The sequence below is a fragment of the Mus caroli genome, chromosome 19 (assembly GCF_900094665.2).
Source record: "Mus caroli chromosome 19, CAROLI_EIJ_v1.1, whole genome shotgun sequence".
NCBI lineage: Eukaryota > Metazoa > Chordata > Mammalia > Rodentia > Muridae > Mus > Mus caroli.
Genome location: NC_034588.1, coordinates 41605017 through 41626968, shown reverse-complemented (window position 1 = coordinate 41626968; position 21952 = coordinate 41605017). Strand labels below are relative to the sequence as shown.

The 21952-nt window shown below is 41.5% G+C and overlaps 1 protein-coding gene across 5 annotated transcripts in view; it reads right to left on the bottom strand.

The window, feature by feature from the left end:
- The window catches only part of Slf2 (SMC5-SMC6 complex localization factor 2), a 52189-nt gene that overhangs the window by 21790 nt on the left and 8447 nt on the right, over window positions 1–21952 (bottom strand). For 2 of the 5 annotated variants that reach the window (XM_021151686.2, XM_029472556.1), the window contains exons 5-11: window positions 19159–20126; window positions 18076–18146; window positions 13838–13960; window positions 12741–12908; window positions 9708–9810; window positions 3520–3595; window positions 1803–1944 (exon numbers count right to left, since the gene is read on the bottom strand). In XM_021151686.2, the coding sequence (XP_021007345.1) occupies window positions 1803–1944; window positions 3520–3595; window positions 9708–9810; window positions 12741–12908; window positions 13838–13960; window positions 18076–18146; window positions 19159–20126 (1651 nt within the window). Of the gene's footprint in view, window positions 1–1802; window positions 1945–3519; window positions 3596–9707; window positions 9811–12740; window positions 12909–13837; window positions 13961–18075; window positions 18147–18644; window positions 20127–21952 lie in introns of those variants that run through there. The other 3 variants (XM_029472559.1, XM_029472558.1, XM_029472557.1) reach the window with 3 other exon arrangements.

Here is a 21952-nt window from a genome sequence, read left to right as displayed (position 1 = left end):
ATCAGTTCATTCTTTTGCCCTTTAGTAGTGAATTGTTGATCTTTTTCATTCTTATCTGAATCTAGCCCTTGTCTGTGACGAGCCAGGCTCTGGCTCTCTCGTGCTCCCACCCCGTAACTTTGTTCCCCTTTATTTTGAAGGTTTTGACATTACTTAAAATAATCTTTGCCATCAAGACTTCAAAAAATGTAATCAAATTCACTTTTATTTTCATGGAGGGTTTTACTTTACACATAAAACTATCTTCTTCTCTTCTAGAATAAAGCAATTCTGCCAGTTTCTTCTATGACTTATTTTCTCTGTGTATGCTGAAATCCATGATCTGTCAACTTCAAGTATGAGTCCATTTCCCCTAAATGGCTACTGTGCTCTGAAGGCCCCGGAGAACACTCTCTCCTAACCTACACCATCGGTGTATACTAAGCACCGGTGTGTATCTGGGACTCCTTTTAGATCTTTACCACTGGTGAAATCGGCTGAGGCTAGTTTTTCCTCATATTTCAGATTTTTATGAATTTCAAATCAGCTGTGTGGTCCAACTCCTTCCTGCACCCCCAGTCCTGCTGACACTGCCCCAGATCTGAGTGCCCTTGCTAGAGTTCCAGGTTGGAATGCACAGGAGGCTTCCTGCTTACCATCTTTTTGCCTTTAATAATTTATATACACGCATTTCTAGCTAAGTTTATTTCTAGATTTTTTCCCCCCTCCTGTCACTAGGAAAGTTCCTTTCTGTGGCATACTTTTGGTTTTTTAGATTTATTTATTATTATACATAAATACACTTGTAGCTGTCTTCAGACACACCAGAAGAGGGCGTCAGATCTCATTTACAGGTGGTTGTGAGCCACCATGTGGTTGCTGGGATTTGAACTCAGGACCTTCGGAAGAGCAGTCAGTGCTCTTACCCGCTGAGACATCTCACCAGCCCCCTGTGGCATACTTTTAACTAGTTGCTGAGCAGATACATAAAGGTTACTGGCTTCTTTTCCTCAATTCTGTTATAGTCTCTCAGCCGATTCTTAGGTCTTTATGCATAGACTGGATCATTTATCAAGTTATTTTTTACCAAGTTCTTTCCAATTTTTATGGCTTCCTTCTTCTTAACTGCTTTGCCCAGTAAATATCTACATATGATTTTAAAAAACTAAATGTATTGAGGGTGTGGTAGGGTATGTAGGTGGACAGTGTTTGGGTTGGGATGTATGTCCCAAGGACAGAGGACATCTTTTGGGAGTCAAGTTATCTCCTTCTCCTAGTTGTAGGTTATAGACTAGTGCAAGGTTATCAGGCTTGCATGGCAATTACCTGTTGAGTGATCTTACTGGCCTAGCAAAAACAATGTTAAATAACAATGAGAAGACTTTAAAATCCTTTATAGGATTGTTTATACTATTTACTCTTTAAACATGATGGTAACTTTTACATTAGGGCAGATATTAGTATTTTAAGACTGATTTTAGCTTTGAATGAATACTGAACTTAATAAATTATAATGACAATGAAAGAATAGCAACCATTAAAAATCTTTTTGAGCCCAGTTTTGTGGCATACACCTTTAATCTCAGCATGGCTGAGGTACAGAGGCGCAGAGGCATAGAGGCTAGGGTTGCAGAGAGGCAGAGGCAGAAGCAGAGGCAGGTGGATTTCTGTTAATTCAAGGCCAACCTGTTCTACACAGTTCCAGGCCATGTAGGGCTACAGAGTAAGATACTAACTCAAAAAAAATAACAACAACAACAACAACAACAACAACAACACCCCAAAAAGATCTTTTAGGTATTTACAATGTGAAGAAAACTTACATTAGATTTTCTTCATTAAAGTCGGGCTGAAGAGTCTCCAGAGGAAACAAAGATCCAAAACCAACGCCCATGTTGAAGAATACAGCTGCTATATCAGACAAAGATGGGATCCAGGGCCAAACTGGAGAGTCACTGAAAGTATCTGGTTAACACAAAAAATTATTTTAATTCAAATCACTCATTCACAAAACCACATTGAGTAGTGATAATCCATCTAAAGTGGTTTGAATATGCTTGTCCTAGGGAGTGACACTATTAGGAGGTGAGGCCTTGTTGGAGTAGGTGTGGCCATGTTGGAGGAATGTGTTACTGTGGGCATGGGCTTTAAGATCCTCCTCCTAACCGTCTGTGTCAGTCTTCTCCCAGGGGCCTTCAGATGAAGATGTAGAACTCTCAGCCCTTCCTGTACCATGCCTACCTGGACACTGCCATGCTCCCACCTTGATGATAATGGTCTGAACCTCTGAACCAGTATAAGCCAGCCTCAATTACATGTCCTTATAAGAGTTGCCTTGGTCATGGTGTCTGTTCACAGCAGTAAAATCCTAAGACACCATCTGTGAAACAGATTACTTTTGTAATATAGTTAAGCTATGGATCATCAAAAGTATAACTTCTCAGACTGTGAACACAGTACAAGATATCCGAGTGATCCATCATAAAGTGTGAACAGTAAGGAGGTAACATGTTTTGAAATGACCAGACACAATACTGGTTAAAATCCTAAAAACCATCAACACTGGAAGACTTTATCATCTCCAGAGCCTTTATAAATCTTCATCCCTCAAATAACTGACTGGTTAAACCATAGAGCTTCTTTTAGTAAAAGGGCTTTCAAAGGCGAGAAAGTACTCAAGACTTAGAACTGATGGCTTCACTCTGCCTTAATGCACTATGTGCAGACATTAATACAATACTGCTGCTCATCCAAATGCCAATTAGCATCAGTTGGTTCAGACTGAGCCCACTGGTGCACCCTTGTCATCCTAGCAGCACTTGGAGGGGTGAGGCAAGAGGATCAAGAGTTCAGGGCCAGGGCTGGAAAGATGGCTCAGCTCTGACTGCTCTTCCAGAGGTCCTGAGTTTAATTCCCAGCAAACACATGGTGGCCCGCTGTAATGGGATCCGATGCCTTCTTCTGGTGTGTCTGAAAACAGCTATAGTGTATTCATATACATAAGTAAATAAATCTTTTAAAAAATTAAAAAAAGAAAAGAAAAAAAAAAAAAAAAAGAATTCATGGCCAGCCAAGGTTACAAAGTTAGTTTGAGGACAGCCTGAGCTACAGGACACTATGTCAAACAATAAGAACACTTAAGTCTAAATAATAATATTTTTTTTTTAATTGGGAAATTTAACACATAGATAAGTTTCAACTATTTCTACTGACCCTATAAAAAAACTCCTGTTATATATTTTTTTAAGATTTAGGACATGAATGCCTGGTGCCATGGATCCCCAGCAACTAGAGTTTCAGACAGCTGAGTTGCCTGCCATGTGCAATTGAACCCAAGTCCTCTGCAAGAGCAGTCAATGCTCTTAACCACTGAGCAGTTTCTCCAATCTTCATGTGTTAAATAGTAAGGGTTGTCATCTGTTAAGGCCATGTTTAATTCCTAGTACCAGCAAAAATCAAAGCAAACAGAATCACGACTTTAACATCAAGCAGTATGAAAGAGAGTATGGATACGCACACACTACAGACACTTATCCTTACCATTTCTAATGGTTATTTCCATCAATGTACTTAAAATCTGCACCGACACAATACAATCTGTGTGCACCGACATCATCTGTCAAAAACAGATAAATAAAGATTAGAAAGAAAGGAAAGTTTAGTGTTTGCTAGGTCCATATGAAGCTATTTTGAGTCTGGCCATGAGAAGAATTTTCCTCTTTTTTTTTGGTCTTTCCTTCTTTTCTTTCTTCCATTTTTGATTTTTCAAAACAGGGTTTTTTCCTCTGTGTAGCTCTAGCTGTCCTGGAACTCACTTTTAGACCAGGATCCAGCTGCCTCTACCTCCCAAATGCTGGGATTAAGGCATGTGCCACCACACACAGTTGTAAATAATGTTTTTAATCCTAGCTCCTTAGGAGCCTAAGACAGAAAGATTGTGAATTCCAGTCCAGTAATGGCAAAGCAGTGACACCCCACTTCCCAAAGGGTTTCACATACACGTCACTAAAAAGGGGCTTTCATTACATGTACAAACAAGCAGACCGATCCCTTACCAATGGGCATACAAAACAGATACATAGGAGGTGGAGAAAAAGCACAGGTCTAGTTTCAGTCAGGGCCTTTTCTGCTCTAATAGGCTACTTGGTTTCTGTTGTTTCCTATTTTTACAACTTCTACCTATAATTAATAAGTAAATAACACTTGAAACAATAGCACTACTCCAAATTAAATGAAAAAGCAGGGCTCAACAGATGACGTAGTGGTTGCAGTGTTAATGAACAGGAGTGAGGACCTGAGGTCCATCCTTAGTATCCAACCCAAGTACGGCTGCTTGGGGTGTATATGCCTTTAATCCCAGAATTTGGGAGACAAAGGTAGGCAGATCTCTTCTGAGTCGAGCCAGCCTGGTTTACAGAGTTCAGACCTTCTAGGGATATATAGTGAAATCTCATCTCAAAATACAAACAAATCAAAGTTTTTTTTTTTGTTATTTTTCTGTGTATGAGTGTTTTGTTTGCATTTATGTCTGTGCATGACACATGTGGTTCCATGAAAGCCAAGAGAGCGTCTCATCTCTCCTGTAGAAGAGCACCCAGTGAGCCATCTCTCTAGGCAGGCCGTGTGCATTTGTAACTCCCAGCTTTGGGGAAACAGACAGAAGGAACCCTGGAGCTCACACTAGATAATAAGTGTAAAAGACCGTCTCAAAAAATTAAGTGGAGAGCAGCTGAGGACACCCTTATTAATCCCGAGCCAACAAAGGCAGACACATACGGCCTCTACAACTGCACCCCCCACCAGCCCCACTAGACCCCAAAAAGCAAACATAAAGAAAAAGAGTGCTTCTAAGATGATCAATAGGCAAAAAGCACACAGGGTGAGAAAGTTTAGTTGGTAAAGTGTTTGCTGTTCAAGAAGAAAAGCTGAGCTCAATCGCCAGAACTTATGTTAAAAAAAAAAAAGCCAGGTGCGGCGTTGTGTGTATTTAATCATGGTGCTAGTAAGGCGGAGAGAGGTGACTTTCTCTGACTTGCTGGTGTGGTGATTTGAATGAAAATGGCCCCCAAGGCTCACAGGGAGTAGTAGCACTAATAGGAGGTGTAGCCTTGTTGGAGTGGGGATGGGCTTTGAAATTTCAGAAGCTCCAGTCAGGTCCAGTGTCACTCTCTTCCAGATGCCTGCCAATTCAAATATAAAATTCCCAATTTAGATGTAGGGATTGCTTCTTCTCCAGAGAGCTGCCATGCTTCGCGCCATGATGGACTAAACCTCTGAACTTAAGTCAGCCCCAACTAAATGTTTTCCTTTATAAGAGCTGTCATCATGGTGTTTCCTCACAGGGGAAAAAAAAAAAAAAAGCCCTAACTAAGACGCTGGCCGTGTAGTCCAGCCCACAAAGCAAGCCCAAGCCTAAAACAAGAACATCACAGGTTTACCCCTGGCCTCTACATTTTTAATTAGGTGAGGGGACTTGAATATGGATACATGTAGCCCCAGCAGGACTCAAACTAGCTATGCATCTAAAACTGACTTTAACTCTGAGCCTTCTGCTTCCATCTCCTAAGGATATGTTTATAGGTGGCACTACCATACCTAGCCACTCTCCAATTTTCTTTTTAAGGAAGGGCGTATCTTGGCTTTTAGGAGACCATCCCATCATAGTAGAGAAGGCACAGAAGCAAGTCAGCTGCTTGGTTACACTGCACCTACAGTCATGAAACAGCACTCATTCATTTTTGAGACAGGGTCTCACGTCTTCTAGTTCAAATTATCCTAATGAGAGACCACAGAGTCTCTCACTGAAGCAGGAGCACACTATTTTGCCTAGATCGAGTAGCCAGCCATTCTGGCCTCTACCCTTTTCCTGACACTGCTGGGATTACAGACGCACAGTGACTGCTGGGATCAATCTGAACTCAGGTCGTCATGTTTGTGAAGGAAGCACTTTACCCACTAAACCATCTTCCCAGCCCAACTAAGGTACCAAAGATGTTCAGTTGTCACCAGAGACAAATGACGAACAGTATGTAGGTATTAGCCACCTTCATGGACAGGACAGGACAGGATAGCCAGGTGATAGTGGTGCACTCATTTAAACACAGCACTCTGGAGGCAGAGACAGGTGGACCTCCGAGTTTAAAGCTAGCCTGGTGTACAGAGTAATTTCTAGGGGCAGCCAGTATTACACAGCCCCCCTCCCCCCATGACAGGACAATCTGTGTTCATTAGTACTACATTAGTATTATACATTGGTGCTCCTCTAGCCTGTCTTTCAGCGGCAGGAGCTGATGTCATCACCCAATGGCTGCCAGGTACATTTGGTGCATTTCCACTATTGCTATAAAAGTCCTTCTGGACATCAAGGCGTACTCCCTCTCATTCCCTTCTAACTCTCTGATGCCCCCACTCTGAGATGGCCTTTTGCTCTTCCTCCCCCTGTTCTAGGTATGTTGCACAGTGTGACTGTGGCGTTCCTTGGCTCCAACCAGCCAAGGCACCTTTCACTGCTGTACCCTAACATCAGGGTATTAGGAAAGCAAAGAGTCTTATGTCCAGTATGACAAGTCGACCAATACCTAGGTGAAACCACTGCACTTTTTATCTAGTCCAGTGCTTCTCAGCTTTCCTAATGCTGCGACCCCTCCTTAATACAATTCTCCATGCTTGGCGACTCCCAATCATAAAATTATTTTGTTGCTACTTTATAACTGTAATTTTGCTGTTATGAATCCTGATGTAAATATGATATGCAGATGGTTGTAGTCAACGACCTCTGTGAAAAGGGCCCCTACGGGTCACAACCCACAGGTTAAGAACCAATGGTCTAGTCAACCTTTTAACAAGATATAGGAATTTAGATCCAGAGACAAATAATCCAAGCTAAAAAAAAAAAAAAAACCCTGTGTCTGGGAATAGTGGTATACACCCGTGAGCTCAGCCCCAGTACTGAGGGCAGCCTCGGCTATGTAGTGAAACTCTTGTCTAAAAAATTCACTAGGGCCTAACTGGATCTCTGGAACTCAGATGGTAGAGTGAGAGAACCAAGTCCTAGAAGGTGTGTGTGTGCGCGCAAAAAAAAACCAAAAACCCAACTGTAAAAATATATGTAGAACACACAGTACTTGAACTGCTATCCTTTTCTTCTACAGAACTATAAATCGTAACCACAATAAATTTAAATCTAAACTATAAGGAATAACCCCAAATTCTGCTCAGCCAGGTACAAAGCTTAAGCCAATTTAAAAAATAATCTTTTTCAGAGAAACCTGTCTCAAAAAACCAAAAACCCAACCATCTTTGCTGTGTCTGGTTAAGCTCTCCTACCAGGAGAAAGTAACACCCAAAGACATGTTCCAACGTTTTCTTTCTACCTCTTCTGTGTTAGAATGTAGGCTTCCAGTGGTGTTCCATCTACTACCTCATACAGTGACAGTAAAAATGCCAACCACTAGCTGGGCATGGTGGCACACACCTTTAATCCCAGCACTTAGAAGTCAGAGGCAGAGGCAGGCAGATCTCTGTGAGTTTGAGGCCACCCTGGTCTACAGAGAGAATTCTAGGACAGCCAGGGCTGTTATACACAGAACCAGTCTTAAAAAAACAAAAGCACCCCCCACCTGCTGCCAACTACATGAAAATAATGAAGAGTATACTAGCATGTCTATAAAGTCTTGCCAAATAGATTTCCTTACATGCTCCCAAAGTCCAGAGTAGAAATGCCATTAGTTTTCCCTAAATCTTAGTTCACAAGTGTGATGGTCCCCACAGGCTCACTGGGAGTAGCACTATTAGGTGTGACTTTGGTGGAGAAGGTGTGGCTTCGTTGGAGAAAATGTGTCACTGGGGGTGGGTTTTGAGGTTTCATATGCTCTAGCCAGGCCCAGTGTCACTCTCTCTTCCTGCTGCCTGCCAATCCAGATGCAGAACTCGTAGCTACCTCTCTATCATCATCTCTGCCTGCATACTGCCATACTCTACACCATGACGACAATGGACTAAGACTTTGAACTGTAAGCAAGTCCCAGTTAGACATTCTCCTTTATAAGAGTTGCTGTAGCTTTGGTATTTCCTCACAGCAAAACACCACTGACTAAGACAACATGCAATAGAGTTTTCTGATTCCAACAATACCTGGGTCCTCTGCAAAAGCAGCTGGTGCTCTTAACTGCTGAGTCATCTAAGAACAGGTTGGTAGGTCTTTGAGGGTTAGTCTACACAGCAAGTTCCAGGCCAGTAAGGGCTACACGAGACTGTCTTTAAAGGGGACAGGATTTCTAGGGCAAGACTCTTGTATGTATGTACACAAAGGCATAGTCACCCACACATGCCCCTCTGAAGGCAAAGGTAAATACTGGCAGTCTTCTTGTATCACTCTAACCTTACTCACTTACTGGGGGTGGAAGGGAGCACAGGTATGCCATGGCAGGCCAGTGGAGGACAGAGGACAACCTCAGGAGTTTGCTGTCCCCTACCATATGGCTCCGGGAGACAAGCACTTTGACCAACTGGGACCTCTTGGCTAGCCCATTTCATCTTATTCGTTTTTCTTTTTTTTAAGTTTTTGAGACAGGGTTTCTCTGTGTACCTTTGGCTGTCCTGGAACTCACTCTGTAGACCAGGCTGTCCTCAAACTCAGAGATCCACCTGCCTCTGCTTTCCAAGTGCTGGGATTAAAGGCATGTGCCACAAGAGACACTTTGATCTTTTTGAGTTGGAGGACAACCAGGTCTAGAGTTCCAGGCTGGCCAGGGTTACACACAGAAACCCTGTCTTCAAAAACCAAAACCAAACAAAGCAAGAAAAGTTGCCATGAATCTTGTCCTTGGAAGAATTCTTCCTTAACTTATGGAAAATAGTGAACCTAGCATTACATTGAAAGACATGTCCATGGCCTTCCAGCTCTGCCAAAATCCACTATATTAAATACTAAATTACCATCTTCTTAATATGTCCAGAGCAATAAACATCTACATTCATATCTAACATATTTAGAGGAACACCAAAGCAATATATATTTTCTTCGTCATTTAAACAGAAACAAAGACATATAAATGAATTTAAGTGTTAAATACAGACATGAAGAGAAACATTCAGTTGAGTTTGCATAAAAATATAAACCCATGGGGGTTGCCAACATGGCTGAGTGGTTAAGAGTAAGATCTCGTACTGCTCTCAGAGAGAACTAGAATTCCGTTCCTGGCATTCATGTCTGGTGGCTCAGTCACCTGTAATGCCAGCTTCAAGGGATTTGACACCTCTGGCCTGCACAGGTGCCCGTGCTCACATGCATTCTCACACTTAGACATGTATGAATAGGGAATACCAGGACATAGGTACTCCTGTAACTTGAGAAAGAGCATTGGTTCTTCCTGCCTCATTTTATTCCCCGAGAAATCATGGGTTTAATATGGCTAGAGTAATTTTTTTTCTGCTTAAAGTGAAAAAAAAAATTCATTTCTCTATTCATAAATTCATAAAAAATTCATAAATGTCGTTTCTCTATCTATTTAGTGTGTATGGGGTATGTGCATGATCTAAGCGGAGACCACAGCATAACTTTCTTAAGGTGGTTCTTACCTTCTACCATGTGGTGCCTGGGCATTGAACTGAGGTTGTGAGGCTCGGTGGTAAACTCCTTCACTCCTGAGCCATTTTGCTAGACCTTAGAGTTTACTGAGTAGAAAATACAGTAGGTACCTGCTATAAGCCCCAAATAATTCTCTTACCCGAAACAGCCACTTTAACACAGGTACAGGACATTGGGCGTAGTGGTATGCAGTGGTAAGGAAGCCTTGTGTTGTCAAAAAAATCTGATCTGTTTTTCCTGATCTGGAAACAGAAAATCAGTGATTATTACCCATGGAAACAAAACCTCTAGCACAAACACATTTGACATAATCAGAGAAATGAGTAAGCAAACTTCAGTCGATGGAAATGGACTGCACACTAACATGGAATGGGTTTCACATAACTGATGGTGATCTGAGTCACTCTGTGGGCCTACACTCCTCTGTGGATAAAGTCACATTTGTATGCAGTACTCAGAGTCTATCGAGTCTGCTCAGGGATGAACTTCCTAAAGCTCAGCACCAGAATCCACATGGTCTTCACACACCTGAACCATTATCCTAGTCTAGAATAATTACAGCCTAAGAGCTGTCCACCTCAGCATCGGAGTTTACCTTTCTCAATCTTTCTCAACCTAAATTCTGACTTTTAGCCGGGCAAAATCACTTGTTCTATGTGGCACTGCTGACAGAAGTCCACCCAATCAGCCACAAGCTTAAGCAAGCTCAGGCTGTCTGTGCTTTCTTAACAGGAAGCTAGCACTGCAATAAAACAAGTGGCAAAAACAATAGACCTGAGCCAGGACTCCTCAGCCATGAAGTAAAACAAACCCTGGTCAAGCCCAGCGATTCTGACAGCCACTGTTATTACTGTTGTCACCGCTGCCCCTTTCCTTTTGTGGTACTGAGAATATGTTTTTGGAGAAAAGGCCCTGCCCTGTAGGCTCAGGGGGACTCCAAACATGTGATCTTCCTGCCCTAGCAACTCTAGGGTTACAGTGAACTTTCGTGGCTGGATTTTACATACTCAGCTCTCCTTTGACCTGGTATCTCTTGTAGCACAGGTAGGCCTCAAACTGAAAATGACCTGGAAAGTTTTTTTTTTTTCACTTTTACTGACCCAGGGTGTGCCCCCACATCTGGTTTATGTGGCGCTGAAGGACAAACCCAGGGCTCTGCATGTCTACATATAATCACTACCAACCAAGCTGCAGCCCCAGAAATCCCACCTGAATTTAATCCTAACTGAGAAAAGTATGGGATGTATATGCTTGAGGCCTTTGGTTTTATTTCTAGCACTATAAACAGCAGGAAAATCTAAGCTGACACCTGGAAGGCATCGGCAGATTTTTACTGGGCCCTAATCAAAAACTTTTTTGGGGGGGGGGTTCAAGACAGGGTTTTTCTGTATAGCCCTGGCTGTCCTGGAACTCACTCTGTAGACCAGGCTGGCCTCAAACTCAGAAATCCGCCTGCCTCTTCCTCCTAAGTGCTGGAATTAAAGGCATGCACCACCATGCCTGGCTCTTTTTTTTTTTTTTTTTTTTAAGATTTATTTATTCATTTCATGTATGTAAGTACACTGTCACTGTCTTCAGACACATCAGAAGGCATTGGATCTTCGTTACAGATGGATGTGAGCCACCAGGTGGTTGCTGGGATTTGAACTCAGAACCTCTGGAAGAGCAGTCAGTGCTCTTAACTGCTGAGCCATCTCTCCAGCCCAATCAAATACTTTTAAAGAGCAACTTTTGAAAAAAAAAGATTTTATGTGTTTAAGTATTTTGCCTCTGTGATGGTTGTCAGTTTGACTATACATGGAATTAACTAAAACCCAAATGACTGGGCATACCCATGAGGGTTTTTTTATGTTTGTTTGTTTGTTTTGTTTTTTTTTCGAGACAGGGTTTTTCTATATAGCCCTGGTTGTCCTGGAACTCACTTTGTAGACCAGGCTGGCCTCGAACTCAGAACTCCACCTGCCACTGACTCCCAAGTGCTGGGATTAAAGGCGTGCGCCACCACTGCCTGGCGGGTTTTGTTTTTTAAAGACTTATTTATTTTCATGTGCACTGATGTTTTACCTACATGAATATGTCTATGTATGGGTGCCAGATCTCCTAGAACTAGAGTTAAGACAGTTGAGAGCTGCTACATGGGTGCCGGGAATTGAACCTGGGTTCTCTGGAAGAACAGCCAATGAATTCTCTTAGCTGCTGAGCCACCTTTCCAGTCCTATTTGGAATTTTTTCCCCCCTGAATAAGATCATTTGAAGTAGAAAGACCTATTTTTCTTGTTTGAAAAAAAGGATTTCTCTGTGCAACCCTGCCTGACTTGCACCTCACTCTGTAGATGACACTGGCCTCCACCTCAGAGACTCGCCTGCCTCTGCCTCCCCAGTGCTGGGATTAAAGGTTTAGGTTCTCCTTACCTCCCAGCCTCTATAAGGGACACAGAGGAAGAATGGTCACACCTCCCTGCCCCCCCCCCTAGTGTTTTCCTAGGAAGGTCTTTCACTCACTGGCATTCAAGCTTACTGCTTTGAGATTCCAGAGTATGCTGAAGACCAGCTGAGACATCCAACCTCTTGGATTGAATAACTGGACTTCTGAACCTTCCTTTTATAGACAGCCATTGTTGGAGTAGCCAGATCATAGCCTGTAAACCATTTTACCAAATCCCTTTTCTATACCTACAGATTCACATTACAAGTTCTGTTCCTCTAGACCAATGGTTCTCAGCCTTCCTAGTGCTGTGACCTTTAATACAGTCCCTCAAGGTGTAGTGACCCCAACCATAAAATCACCCTTGTAGCTACTTCATAACTCTAGTTTTACTACTTTTATGAATTGTAACATAAATATCTGTGTTATCCAGTGGTCTTAGGCGATTCCTAAAGGGGTCACGACTCACAGGTTACACCACTCTAGGGCACCCTGACTAGTATACCTGCATGCATGTAGTACACCTGCATGCATGTCTGTTATCCGAAAGGGTCAGAACAATGTCAATCCTCAGGAACTGGAGATATGTAGAGTTGTGAGCTACCATGCAGGTCCGGGGAATTGAACCTGGGTCCTCTGCAAGAGCAGTTAAGTGCTTTTAGCCACTGAGCCATTCCAGCCCTTAGAACAAATTTTTATACAGTAAAAAAAAAAACAAAACAAAACAAACGTTTATGATTTACTTACTTGAGAATAAGCTTTTCCACAGCACTTTCTCCAATAAAACCAGAGTCTCTTAAATCTAAGGTATATTGATTGAAAATTTTTCCAGAATTGAGGAAATTAAATATTTCTTCACCTGGATGATGATCAGGAATAGCATCAACTGTAACTGAAAATTTCTTTAGAAATTCCCTGAAATACAAGGATCATTGAATATCAAAGAGTTAGGACACACATGATTTTGTACTTAAAATATGAAGGCAAAACACTTGGCAAACTCTGAAGAATCAGCATTTGTGTGAGCCCCCCCCCCATTTATTTATTTATTTATTGATTGATTTAATGTATATGAGTACACTGTCGCTGTCTTCAGACATACCAGAAGAAGGCATCAGATCCCATTACAGATGGTTGTGAGCCACCATATGGTTGCTGGGAATTAAACTCAGGACTTTTGGAAGAGCAGTCAGTGCTCTGAACCGCTGAGCCTGTCAGACATCTCTCCAGCCCTTGCCTGTGCTTTTTTTGAGACAGAGTTTTTCTGTGCAGTCCTGGCTGTCCTGAAACTTGCTCTGTAGACCAGACTGGTCTCAAATTCAGAGATCTGTCTGTCTCTGCCTCCTGGGCGTTGGAATTAATGACATTTGCTAACACGACAGGCCCAGTGAAAATTTTAGCATATTATACACTTTAAAGATTAATTAACTCAGGCTGAGGAGATGGCTCAGCAGGTAAAGTGTTAATTTCCGACTGACTTAGTATTTTAGCCAGGTATGGTGGTGCATGACTTTGGTCTCAGCATTCTAGAGGCAGTGGCAAGTGGATCTCTGGTCTGAAGAGAATTCCAGGCCAGCCAGGGTTCTTATACAGAAAAATCCTGTCTCAGAGTGTGTTTTGCACTTCTTATGGTTACACATTTCACACTTTCAGTAGTGAAAATCACTGAGTCTCCCAGTGTTAACACTTAGGATGTAATTTGGTTTTAATGTTGGCCTTTCAACAAAACGCAAGTGTATCTCAGTCACTAAGCAGCCAGTCAAAGGTCCAGCTGTTTTATAAAAATCAAATTTAAAAAATGGCAAAACAGTACCAGAAGATTATATAATTTAAAAAGACACTACCTGTGTTCTTCCAAGAGGCCATCACCATCATCTGTACTATCCTGATCGCCAGTTCTGAGAGGAGATTTAATGCCACGGCCTTGTCTTATGTCTTCCTGTAGCTTCTTCTGTAGTTCATCTAGCCTGAAAATTGAAAAGAATGTCACAATAAACAATCCATATTTATTTATTTATTCACTCATGCATTATTCATTCATTCATTCATTCTTGAGACCGGGTCTCTCTATATAGTCCTAGAACTCTCTATATAGACCAGCCTGGCCTTAATTCAGAGATCCATCTGCCTTCTGAGTACTGGGAGTAAAGGCCAGGCCTATGATTTATTTAAAAATAGACAACTTTTGCTGTGATCTAAAAGCTGCACCAAGGAAAACTCTCACCAAGTACTGTTATATAATAAGTTATGTTATAATATAGGGTAAATCACATATCCAAAATATAGTACGTTATTTTTTTTAAAGTTTTATTTTTTGTGTTTTGCCTAAATGCATGTTTGTGCAGTACCCACAGAGGGTGTTGGATCTCCTGGCACTAGAGTCACAAATGATTGTGAGCAATCATGGGTGCTGAGAATCAAACATGGGACCTCTGGAAGAGCAATCAGTGCTCTTAATCAATGAGCCATCTCTCCAGCCCTTTGGGTATTTCTTTACAACTAGAAATTTAAGAATGACCTATCCAAACCAGAAATAGAAAAAAGAAAAAAAAAAATGACCAAATTTGATTATGTTCTCTAATGTTTAATACTCACTGACATCTTGTAGACTAACGCCCTGACGTTAGGTTTTTGTTTTCATCATGGTCACATGATTATTATCAGTACCACATGTAACACTTACTGAGCACTTACTATGGAACACCAAACCACAAACTCTTGGTGAGATTAAAGAGAAATAAATGATCAATAAACTTACTGTTCTCTCACTATCGATGAATCAATCATCACACCAAATATTACTTCTGTCTTTGTTTGAGAACACTCAATATTATCACCATTACCATTGTGTGTGTGTTGTGTGTGTTGAAGTAGGTCTTTTGATGTATCCTAGGCTGGCCTGACACTTGAGATCTTCATGCCTCAATTTAAGTGTTGGTGTGTGTGTGTGTCACCACATGTAGCAATGCTTAATTTTAAACAATTTCTCTAAATTCAGAGGGAAAAAACTTTTAACCTAAACGTCTGAAGATTTCCTATAGTCATGTTTAACAAGGTTAAAATTTGTAACTTCTATGTAATTCAGTTATCTAAACTTCCTTTTAAAGTTACTTAAAAAATGATTTTTTTATTGGTTGTGGGCGTGACTGTGGTGGCTAGAAAAACACGTCAGATACCCCTGGAGCTGAAGCTATAAAAAGAGTTGTCCAATGTGGATGCTGGCAACTCAACGGTAGTCCTCTGCAAGAACAGCAAGTATTCTTTATCAAGGAGCCATTTCTCCAGCCCCCTAACCAGCTTTTTAAAGAAACATTTATTTGCTTACCAACTTATTTATGTATTATGGCATGGAGGTTGTTGACAACTATGTCTCACTGTGTATGCTTGAAGGCCAGAGGTCAACCTACAGGACTCTGCTCCTCCTCCTACCATGGGGATTCTCAAGACTGAACTCATGTTATCAGGTTTCAGTGGCAAGTGCTTTTACCCACTGAACCATCTCAGCGGCTCCAGTCAACAGCTAAACTTTAAATGAAGTTTTCCGGGTCAGTACATGACTAGATGTACTGTTCTGGTATCATTAACAGTAAATCTGCAACCACACACATAATTTTTTTAACTCAAAGCTTAATTTATGTGTATATGTGATTATGTGTCCCACCTATGTGTGTGTTTCCATGGAAGCCAGAAGAGGGTGTTGAAGCTCCTAGAGCTGCAGGCAGACGGTTGGTTGTGAGACACCAGACTTGGGTTTTGGGAAATAAACTCAGGCCCTTTTGAAGCACAGCAATTATTCTTAGTCACTGAGCCATATCTCTAGGCCCATTGTTTAAAACTTTTATTTGTGTTTCAATTTTTAAAATTATATTTAAGCTAGGCATAGTGGAGCATGCCTTTAACCCCAGAACTCAGGAGGCAGAGGCAGGTAGAGTTTGAGCAGGATCTACAAGGTGAGTTCTAGGACAGCCAGATCTACATAGTGAGACCCTACCTCAAAAAACTAAAAGTAAACAAACAAAATTATATTTACTTCCATGTGCACACGTGCGTGAGTGCGTGCATGTGTGCGTGTGTGTGTGCACACGCACGCACGTGTATGAGTGTGGGTCAGAGGATAACTCAAGAGTCAGCTCTTTCCTTTCCCCATACGAGTCTTAGGGACTGAGCTCTGGATGTTAAGCTCAGCGAGTGCTTTCACCCACTGAATCATCTCTCTGGCCATTTATTTATTGAGATAAGACACTGAATTTCTGAGTTCAAGGTCAGCCTGGTCTACAAAGTGAGTTCCAGGACAGCCAGGGCTACACGGAGAAACCGGGGGGGGGGGGGGGGGGGGGGGGGGGGGGGGAAGAGTTTGGATTTTAAAATGTTTAAGTGAAATCAATTTATTTATAAAAAAGATTAAATAACCATGGTTCCTTAGAGCAGTTTATATTCATAATCTATGAAAACTGAGTTTTTTGAGAGTTAAATATAGCTAATTTTTAAAATTATGGAATGCTTCATGAGTCTGCTTAGCTAATCTTCCCTGTATTGTTCCAATTTTAATATACACGCTGCTGAAGTGAGCACACATAAACATCAAGGTCCTACTTCTGTGCTAACAATAAGAACCCGGCAAAGGCTCTCAATAGACATTACTCCAAAATGAATAGCAAGTGCTGGAAGAAATGTGGAGAACAGAGACCCCCATGCACTGCAGATGGTAATGTACAATGTTGCACTTGCTGCAAAAGACAGCGTGGCGTTTGTCCCAAACCCCAACAATCACCTCAAGTTCAGTAAGTCCTGGTGTGGGTCCAGACTCAAAGTAGACAAATCGTCATAGCATTTTTTCCTATAACAGCTGAAAAGTAGACACTGCCCAAGTGGCCACTAATGGATAAATGAACAAAATGTGGCATGTAAGATGGAACAGTCAACCTTAAGAAGGAAATTCTGACCCAACCTTCACTACAAACAATGAAGATATTATGCTAATTACAATGCTCTAGATATAATAAGGAAACCAATAAATGATCTCACATGAAATATCTAGAGTAGTCAACTTCATAGGAACAGGAAGAAAAATACAAATGGCGATTTGCCAAAGGCAAGGAGGCAGAGCAGAATGGGAATAGGCATGGGGATCAGTTTGAGAAAACGAAGAACTCTGGGGCTAGGTGGTGGTAATGTCAGTGTGCTAATACAACCTGAACTACTGAGAATAAGTAGGGCTAGGTGATGGCTCAGTGCATAAAGTATTCGCTGCACAGAATCCGGCCCTGAGTTTGAATTCTCAGAGCCCACATATAAGCTGCATGCATATACCAGAAGTGTTGGTGCACACCCTTAGTTCTAAAACCCTGTAGGCAGAGGCAGGCAGAATTCTGCAAGTTTGAGGCCAGCCAGAGTGATACAGCAAGATCCTATCTCTAAAAAAAAAAAAAAGGGCATTGATATATAGCACAAGTGTCTGTAATCCCAGTACTCCCATAGGAAAATAGGAGGCAGAGAAAGGGGACTCCTTGATGAAGCTCATGGGTCAGCTAAGGCTGGCATACAGAGCAGTTTGAGCCTGCCTCAAACACAACAGGTGAGGACTGACACCAAAGCTGTCCTCAGATCTTTACACGCATGCTACAGCAAACATGCACTAGCACTCTCATGCATACACTGTACGTGCACACATAGAATGAAAATAAATTCTACTCATGCTTTTCATCAAGGATACAGTAAGATACTGATATAACAAGCAAAGAAAAGTCTATATTAATAATGAATGTAATATATAGCATACTGTAAAAACCTGTATCTTTTGATGTCTCTTGAACAAGAGACCATACCTTATTTCTAAAACAGTTGACAAAAGAGAATTAGAATAATGGTACTCCTACAAAATGAATGTCAATATCTAGTTCTCTTGGGATTCTTGGTGGACTGGGGACCGAAGTCATGGCTTTGTACTTGCTTGGCAATCAATCACTTTCCCACTGAGCTAAGTCCCCAACCCTATCTATACTAATGTACCATTCTAAGGTAAACTAAAGCCAACTCCATAGTAAAGCAGTTGCTAAATGAAACAGATTATGATTTAACCAACCTCTGCGTGTCTTCCATCTCCTTTACCAGTCGCTCTAAGGTATTTGTATAAGTTCCGCTCTGAGCATATTCCTAAAACAGAAAGAGAGTTTAAAAAAGACTTTATACCTTACCTTAGTAGAAAAACTGGAATCTTTTAACGTTGTTGAGAGTACTAATGACTATTTCCTATGTCAGTAACCTGGGTCTGGATGACACCCTTCTTAAAGGAAAAGTTTCACCACCATGCTTTAAATCTAGTATTCTACACTGCAGGCAATTTGATCTCAGCATCCATTAGGAGGAGGGATACTGCCTGTAAAACCCTGACAGCCTCAGGATCTGAGTGAAAACACTCAAGGGCTCTGTGGTGACACTGTCTTTGCTTCTGCATTCTATTTTAGTGAAGCCAATTGACTTCTACTTACTTCTAGTTACTACTACTACTTTTTATATTTTACCATGGCATATTACACCTTCCCCACCACACTTTACAGAAATCTTAAATTAGTCCAGTTTATTCCCAAGATAGAATGAAGCACTTTATAAATAAAACTGCACACCACAATTAACAACATTTCTACACTCTACCTTCATTTACAGCAGTGGTCTCCAAAGCAGGGGGTGTGCAAGGTGATCCATTGGGGTGCAGGAAGAAAATAATAGAACTTCTATTTATATGGAACGTCTATAGAAACTCCAGTAGAACTTAATCTATAGTAACTTCTATGTAACTGCCACAGGAAACACTTAATTTTCTTTTTCTTTCTAAATCTGTTTTCTGTATATACTTTATTTCAAAAGTACACAGTATTATAGTGGTACATGTATAGAATATATAAGTTACATATATATACTGGGGTACATGCTTAAAAGTTTCCTTTTAATAAAAAAGTACATGTGATCAAAAAAGTTTGGAGACCACTGATTAACAATAAAATTGAAGATATGGGGAACTCAGTTACCAAACAAGAATTCACACTCATGTCAATCTAACGATGAGCTGTAGTAAACACTGAATTTTAAAGTAAGTTAACAATCTATCTTCTTTAATTAATTCAACTTTCCCCGTCAAGTGAAGACAAGTTATCATAGAACTTCTTACCATGTCGTCTGGCGACTGGGATCTAAGCCCCTTGGAAAACGCAGGAGGCTTTCCTGAAGTTGTAGGAGTCCGACTGAAGTTCAGAGCCATTATTTCTTCCAGTGATTTTAGTGTCTCCTCTTCCTCATCACTCTCTAAGGTGTAACCTAAACTTTCTTCATCACTATCAAAATCACCCCTGAATTTCCTTTTCAGTGCATTGCTACCTGCATTGGAATTTCCTGAACTCTCTTTATCTGAAGGTGCTGCAGGGCTTGGGACACTCGGCACGACTTCCGAGGCGGCCGGGGGAGATGCTGCTGGGGGGGCACACTCTGAATGCAAAGACCCCCCAGCACTTTCCCCGGAAGATTCACTACAAACAGCCTTAACAGTCTTTGCTCTGTGTTCCTTGTGTTTGCAGGATTCTGTAGAATGCCCAGAGCGTTCTTTTGAGGAGGAACGCTCTTTATCTTTTTTAGGAACTGGAAGAGTGCAATTTTTAGCATTTAGTGGTACTCGAGAGGAAACAGCACTTGGAACATGGGAAAGTAAAGGTAGCTTTGTCTCTTTTGATGTCACAGAGCCAGCCGGTTTGTTTTTCTGAAGGTTGCTAGCTCTTTTAATTGTAGATTTTTCCTGAGGTAAAGGTAAGTGGGGTTTCTGTATTTTAGTCTCTTTGGTACTTGCTGAGTGGACTTGGTCACTATTCCTGGAAGAATGGTGGCCAGAATTTGAAGGTGCCAAGTCTGCAGAAGAGCGATCTGTTTCGTCCTCAGGTTCCTTGGCTATGTCTTCCAAGCGCAGAACACCACCAGGAGTCTTCAGTGCAATGTGTCTGATAAACTTTTCTCTCTGATGGGCTGTGTCTGGGCGCTTCTCTAGGAAGGACTCTCTTGCTTTTGGTGTGATAGGTTCTTTTGTGCTTTTCAGGTCGGAGTCCACAGAGTTCCTTTTTCTTTTGTCGGAGAATTTATTCTGTTTAGAGCCTAAAATTAATTTTTGTTATATCAGTGAAAAGTATACTCTTCTGTCTGGGTCAAGCTTATTCACAGAACACGCTGAAGAAATGTGAAATTCTAAGGTTAGGCTGAGATTACTCACTATTTAAGTAATGAAGAAAAAGAACTAATGCTGTCATTTTATACCAACTAGCAGTGATATTCAAGAAATTTAAAGCTAATGACATATGCTCATTTTTATTGCTAGTCTATTAGATTACTATCTTACCAAAGGTATCGATCCCTAAAACATTAGATACTGACATTATACATTGGAATACCTGGTTCTAGAAATAAAATACTTTTACACCCATAGGTATCAGGAATTTAGATGATAATCAAATATAGGGGGAAAAAAGGCAGATAAATAACTTATTTAAAAATAAATTCATCTCAGTCATCTATTGGATGGAACATAGGACCCCCAATGGAGGAGCTAGAAAAAGTACCCAAAGAGCTGAAGGGGTCTGCAACCCTATAGGTGGAACAACAATATGAACTAACCAGCACCCCCAGCGCTCATGTCTCTAGCTGCGTATGTAGCAGAAGATGGCCTAGTTGGCCATCATTGGGAGGAAAGGCCCTTGGTCTTACAAAGATTATATGCCTCAGTACAGGGGAATGCCAGGGCCAGGAAGCGGGAGTGGGTGGGTTGGGAAGCAGGGCGGGGGAGGGTACAGGGGACCTTTGGGATAGCATTTGAAATGTAAATGAAGAAAATATGTAATAAAAAATAAGCGCCGGGCGTGGTGGTGCACGCCTTTAATCCCAGCACTCGGGAGGCAGAGGCAGGCGGATTTCTGAGTTCGAGGCCAGCCTGGTCTACAAAGTGAGCTCCAGGACAGCCAGGGCTACACAGAGAAATCCTGTCTCGGAAAAAAAAAATAAATAAAAAATAAATTCATTGGGCTAGGTGGTGGTAACACGTCTTCAGTCCAAGCCCTCGGCAGAGAGGCATGGGGATCTTTTTAATTCAAAGCCAGCCTGGTCTACATAGAGAGTTCCAGGAAGGCCAGGGCTACACAGAGAGATCCAATCTCTAAATTAATAGTAAGTAAGTAAATTCTACCTCCCATGATGGTGCATAACTATAATCACAGAAGTCAGGAGTCTGAGGCAGGAGGATCATGAATACAAGCCTAGCCTGGCCCGGAAGAGGGTAGGAAGGTTGGACAATACAGTCTCAAAACCACCACCACCACCATCATCACCACCACCATCATCACCTTCTCCTCCTCCTCCTCAGCCAACCAACCAAAACCAAAAATAAGTAAATAAAACCCCCAAATCAATAAGTAAATAGACTTACCCAAGTATATCCATCTAGTGATTACCACTGATTCTTATATGTGTCAATAGTTTTCAGCTGTGATGGTTTAACTAACTGGGTCTTCACAAATATGTTCAAGTACTAACCTTCAGCACTACAGGATGAGACACCACGTGACTGAGTGGTGTAGTTGGTTACAAGTCAAAGAATGCTGAGGACTGCAAGCAAACACTTGAATCTAGGATGGAAAGAAGCATTTCTTCCCTAGAGTTATCAGGAGGGCCTTATCAATGCACTTATTTTAGACTTCAGCTTTCAGCCTTTCATTTCCTCAGGAATAAAATTCTGCAGTGTTAATTTTTAATATTTTAATTCTGGATGCCTATTTTAAATCTTTTTATCCATAGTTGGCACCTCAAGTTGCTTCAGAGCTTTCTGTGGGCAAGAGAGACTTAACATAGGAACTGTGTTCCCAGACTCCTGAGCAACAATCAACCAGGCTTTCCTAGGCTCCCTCGCAGTGCCCAGAGTTTAATGTTCTATT